The sequence below is a fragment of the Dermacentor albipictus genome, chromosome 5 (genome assembly GCF_038994185.2).
Source record: "Dermacentor albipictus isolate Rhodes 1998 colony chromosome 5, USDA_Dalb.pri_finalv2, whole genome shotgun sequence".
NCBI lineage: Eukaryota > Metazoa > Arthropoda > Arachnida > Ixodida > Ixodidae > Dermacentor > Dermacentor albipictus.
Window position 1 is genome coordinate 41045615 of NC_091825.1, and position 6000 is coordinate 41051614.

General features: G+C 45.8%; 1 protein-coding gene across 1 annotated transcript in view; it reads right to left on the minus strand.

Annotated features, from left to right (window-relative positions):
• Positions 1 to 5667, minus strand: part of LOC135902153 (uncharacterized) — a 72691-nt gene extending 67024 nt beyond the window's left edge. Inside the window, exons 1-2 of the mRNA XM_065432080.2 lie at positions 5636 to 5667; positions 3236 to 3306 (exon numbers count right to left, since the gene is read on the minus strand). Of these exons, the coding sequence (XP_065288152.1) occupies positions 3236 to 3289 (54 nt within the window). The 5' untranslated portion in view covers positions 3290 to 3306; positions 5636 to 5667. The remainder of the gene's footprint in view (positions 1 to 3235; positions 3307 to 5635) is intronic.
• Positions 5668 to 6000: the final 333 nt, after the last annotated feature.

Sequence of the window (6000 nt, forward strand, 5' to 3'; positions counted from 1 at the left end):
AATTCGTCCGGTGGTGCGCGTTTACTTCTGTGTCGATATTTAGCTGTGCTTTGTCAGCCTGCTTTGAGAGAAGCACGGCGCATTGCACAAACAGCACAGACTGCGCCAGGTGCCCACACGCACTCAGAACACTCCAGCTGACGTCACGGTGACACTAGAATAAGCTCCGTCGGTAATGGTCCCGGGCATATATGGGGAATAATAATGATCAATACTGTAGCGTTTCCTGTCCGCCCCGTTACGCCATTAATTGGTGCACGTGCAATGACTTCCGCTTGCAGGGGCAGACGTTTGCAACTCCTGTTTCACGTGGGAGATTGCGCCATGCGAAAAGCTCCGACTGGATTTACTGCGTAGTCCCCGAAGCCCATAAAGCTTTATCAGCCGAGGTGGAAAGGGGGCGCGGCGAGGCTTTCTTCCTTTCTCGCTTGTGGCATCCGGCGCAGCGCTTCTTGAATGTGTTCCCGTCGCACACTGCGGAACGATGTGGGGATGTTTTAGCTCTTACCCAGTGAAATTTACTCGATGTCAGTTTATGCAAGGTTGTAAAGCGACTGTATGGCCTTTTGGTGCAGCGATAACAAAGCACGCGGACATTTATCTTGGCTGCGTAAACACTCTACGACGTGCATCATCAGCCGCGGTGTGTATGTGTGTTGTACGTGAACTATTTTGGCTGTATCACTTTTTAATTGACGAAGAGCAGGCGTGTCTGTGAGTCGCCGGCGTGAATTGAAAAATCTCCTCTCTATATCTGATAGCTTGGCCTGGGAACTAAAACACAAGACTGCTCGTGTACGGCCAACCCAAAGAAAGCCGAACGCACCTAAGCGTCAATCGGTATGACGTGTTTCCGTCAGCCGTCTCATGCATTCCGTCTAGTAGACTTGAAATCTATACGCTATGTTTACGCTAGCCGCCCGAATGAGGCCGGAGGCGTTGCTCAATACAGCGATCGTTAGAGTTGACAAGCCCGCACAATAGATATAGGCTTTGTGCTTCGGCATTGCATTTTTGCCCTGCAAAGGAGTATTATTCAGGGGATCGCATAAACAAAATCTGGCGCTTATTTGTGGGGACACAGTTTCCGCAAGAAGAGTGAGTGAGTGGTAAAGAACGGGATAAATAAGACGAAAAAAAAAGGAAGAAAAGGTTCTTATCTTATTCTTTCCCGAAAAAAAAAGACACATGGGCTAACGCCCCAATAAGACGTCGCATGGTCACGTCGCATGCTTCTATTATGCGTTATATAGAACAAACATCTACAAGACAAAATCTACCACTGCTTCGGACGCTCCCGTGGCCCGCAGCCGGCCACTTGCCCACTCGACAAGTATTATTCACACTGTACGGTATGCTGCTATTACTAACGAAACTATTTTATTCTTTGGCGAAAGAGCTCGTCCAATATGTCTACAGAAAACCATTTCAACGCTTGTCACAGTAAACAGCGTAACTTATTCTGTAACAGAAAGGCACCCATGCTGTTAGGGTCCTCACGTGTTTCGCATCTACTCGCTGCTGCTAAACCACAGCTTAGAACTACAGTGCGAATGCTGTAGTAAGGTTACATTAGGTGAAACGAATTCTCACAAGTACAGAAATGATCTCCGAGGATGATTGTAGGCTCAAACACACGCACAAATTGCGCTGGGAGTCACATCGGCCTCAACGCCATAGTTACGTCTCGCAGAAACGTTTCCCACCTAGAAGACGCCAAGTCACACTAAATGGATCGCGCGAGCGCGAACGCCTGACGCCGAGTGCCTACCTGGCATACAACATGGAGCGTCCTCTCGAGCCAGCATGCCGACTGCCCATAGATGGCGCCACTGTCTACGCAATACGGCGGCACCCACGAAAAAACAAAAATCTGTACAGTAACTATAGTTCCGACACGTGTGTGCCGCGAAAGGTTTGTTTCACATCTCTCGACATCCACGTAGTCCCCACCGCGGCATCTGTTGTGCAGGACCGGTTTTTGTGGTCACTGTGCGGCTGAAATAGTATGCACTTCGCCGCATGTGAAACGGGCCTTGAGCTGTATTTGCACAAATTATCCTTCTGTAATAGCAGAAAAGCCGCTCTTACATTGAGAAGGTGGTTGGTCAACCAAAAAGCACGCAAGAATGCTGCCTTCGAAGTTCCTGCCCCAGGGTGCCGCGACATCGTGGATTTTGACAGGGTCTTCTCGGGCGCTGTGTATCGCTAGAGATTGGGTTACGTCGTCTTCCGAAGAAGCCAACGACTGAGCTTATGTGTAAAGAAATTGCACAGCGCCCAAAATGTTCAAATGAGAAGAGACAGTTTAGAATGCGTGACGTTACACTGGCGTACGCGCGCTGGGGTTTTGGCGCAAAATAACAGGAATTGAAGTTCCGTCTTCATTTTTTTTATTAAAGTATTCAATCTCTTGCCATATATTTGATTAAACTAGGGTTCCGAAGGACTACTTTATCAGTGTAAACTGGTTTATAGTGACCTTCTAACATTCTCAACAGATCCCTTCGAACACGACGTTACAACCGATGGCCGAAAATCCTCCGAGTCCAGTGATGCTCATCGCCGTAACCCAATTACTCCTAGCCTAACCTAACCTAACGTGACATAAAAATTGTAACAGCGCAAACACATGCAACCACAAAGTATCAAGGACGAGACACTTGTATCTCGTCCTTGATATTTTGTGGTTGCATGTGTTTGCGCTGTTACAATTTTTATGTCAAGTATGCACCTACTCGCCCAGAAAGAAGTTTTAATGTCAGCAGTTAACGATACCCAAAAGCTTTTCAACTCATATTTCGAAACGCTTTTTCCTTCGTTTTCCAAATCACGTTTAGAACGTACGTTATATTCGACTAAATTATTCGCCATAACACGTGCAGGCATCTTCGCCATATTCCATATGCACTCTCTGCCTCGCATGCTAATAATTTTGATCTACCTGGACATTTTCCTATGTAGGGGAGGACGAGTAAACATAGTTTTTTTTTTTATCCACAGCGTAGCAAGCTCGGTTTAGTTAGCATGCGCATCTTGAAAGTGCATATGATCGATGTTCGTATCAGAACATACCTGGCCAATATTATTATCTCTCTTTAATGTTCTTCACAGAGCACGAACACACACGACTGGCTAGTTTTCTGCTTTATAACTGCTGCTTGCAGTAAAACTTCCATTCAAGCGTCCAACGCAAGATCGACTTACGAAGTGTGCAGGGAACATAAGCACTTACGATGCACACAACGGCGACCACGAGCATTGTGGTCTTCGTACTGGACCAGCACATCTTTATTCCGGGTCTCTCTGAAGGAGTAGATGAATGGTGGAAAGGTGATGAACATGTGTGATCTGCACAGCTTATACGAGTCATAAATGATGGTAATCCAAAAGAATGCAAAGAAGGATAAAAAACATTGCTTCGCTCAAAATCTTTCGTTGCATAAAGTCTAATAGGTTCGCCTATATTCGCAGTTCCTACATCCGCACTTTTATCTTTTTATACTGAAACATGACAGCAAATGTAAATAAGTTTACCGGGGTTTACCCTGAAAACGCAACGTGTGCTGGCTACCCCTTTCTCGAGAACAAGTGCTGGTGCGATAGTGTTTATAGCTCAGTTTTCTTCAATATTCTCGTACTCCCAGGCGAGAAGACTGACCCTTCCGATGAATTACGAGGGTTTCACTTACGCCAAGCCAGAAGAAACGTATTCCTTTGCCGCGCAGTTAGCCTACTCGAGCAATAAGAGTCGTCATCACTCCATGTGTTACGTGTGTAGACTCTGCTTAAACTTTCAGTTCTGTACTGCGATTATACAGATGGCACCAGTCCAAACAGGAAGGAAATCACTATATGCGGACGCCTAAGGTTTCTTTAGAAACCTACATAAGAATATGATGGACTCACAGTAGAGAAAAAGAACCGGAAAACTGGCCAGTAAATATCGCGTTACCGGCGTGAACAGTAACAAAGAAAATGAGGTTAAACGTAAAGCTAAGTTGAAACAGCGTACTGGATAGCCGCGATTGAGAAGAAGCCAGCGTATATACGGACGCCTAAGGTTTCTTTAGAAACCTACATAAGAAAATTATGGGCTCACAGTAGAGAAAACGAACCGGAAAACTGGCCAGTAAATATCGCGTTACCGGCGTGAACAGTAACAAAGAAAATGAGGTTAAACGTAAAGCTAAGTTGAAACAGCGTACTGGATAGCCGCGATTGAGAAGAAGCCAGCGAGAGAAATATATAAAATGGCAGAGAATGAAAGGAAACCAGGAGGGTTTTGCGATAATTCATTGAGCAGTGCACTACTGTGCCAGCTCAGAATGTCCGAGCACACGGTCTTAAAGAAGAAACATGACAACCATTTACACGTGAGTAGTTTGTGGAGATAGCGCTAAAACCAGATTGCGCATATCTTGTTAGCGTGTCACCGTACCTATCCAAAGGTCACTGACGACGTAGTAAGCCTGCGCGAGGCGTTGGGCTATAAGGATAGTTGAGGAATTGTCAATGAATCTCAGAGGTGGAGAGTACTGAAAAACGGCTAAAATATTGGTGGTAGAAAAGCAGGGAACATGAATAACAGATTTTATTGCGATTACTTTTTTACCATGGTCGAGTATTAGGTAAAACATAGGGCATTAGAAATGCAAAAAAAAAAAGGTGAGCTTCACAGCACCCGACTATCCCGTCTCAAAGGGGATTCATCCATACATCGATCTATCCATCCGCGACGCAAAACCGAAAGCTGCGTGGTGATCGCTTCTTGAAGTTCACGCACTAGCTGCTCGCGTCGTCGTGTATTTCGAGAACATTTGATAGGTTCTATACAAATCCCAGCGGTATGCGTGTCCTGGCAGTGGGTATCAATAGCATATCACCGCATTGCGGTCACGCAGTATAGCTGTCTATTTATAAAGAAGGATGGGATAGTAATATATGAAGGACAAGAGGCTTTCAAAGCAAGTAAGCCGCAGTAACTAGCAAACTACACAAAATACCTTGAAATCGGTGACGTCACAGTGGCGTACCAGCGGTGCTGTTTTTTGTGTGAAGTCAAAAAAAGGCAAGCCTGCAGATAATCAACTTCATTCCGCCAAACGAATAGAAGCAAAGTCTTTAAAGAATATAAGTCTCAAGTTGTTTGATGTTTCTTCTTTGTGTCGCTAAGACAAGATGCCACAAGGCGAAAATCCACATTGGCAACTTCCTTTACTAAAACGTTTTTTCTCGATGGGCGTTGTTCGAACACAGGTGGCCATTGACGACAGAAAATGGGTGGGAAAGACGGCGGTCACCGAAGCGATGTGACCACTCGGGGACAGCACTTACGCAACACCTCTTTAAATATGCAGGCTCAGTTCTCGCGTCCTACGCAGGATAAGTGGCGCGTACAGGTGACAGGCAGCTCAGTACAGCTGCTGCGTCTTCTAGGGAGATCTGCCGAGCATGAAGCCCGAGTGCTCGAATTCCAGCGTCAACGGTTTTATTCGGATTCGTGCAGGGAATGCAAAAATGCGGGTAATGGAACTTCCGCAGCCCATCAATACGGCGTCCCCCCTAGCGATCTCAGCCTTGCCTTTCTGGCGCAAAACATCCCCGATTTTCCGGAATGCAAAGGTCGACCGACCTGTGGCACTTACATTACGCCTCCTTCGGGCTCCTGGCTGAGCTTTCTTCTTCTTCTCCTTCAAATTCAAAGACCTTCATTTATTTTTTCATTATAATAAACTTATTACCTGCAATATTTCTATTATTCGTTACTATTACTATTGAGAAATGTTTACGTTGTTTTGCAATTAGTGTTTCTTATTCTACACGGTTCTTGGCCAATCACTCAGAATACGCATGTGCCACTAAAATCTGGGCTCTACGTCTTCATACATCCTTCGCTGCGTGTTCCGTAAGTAATGGCACCTACCCACTATGTGCGAGTGGCCTACTCGCCGCAATATCTGGCTACAGGGGGTAGCCCCGTCGACGCATTAGTGTGGA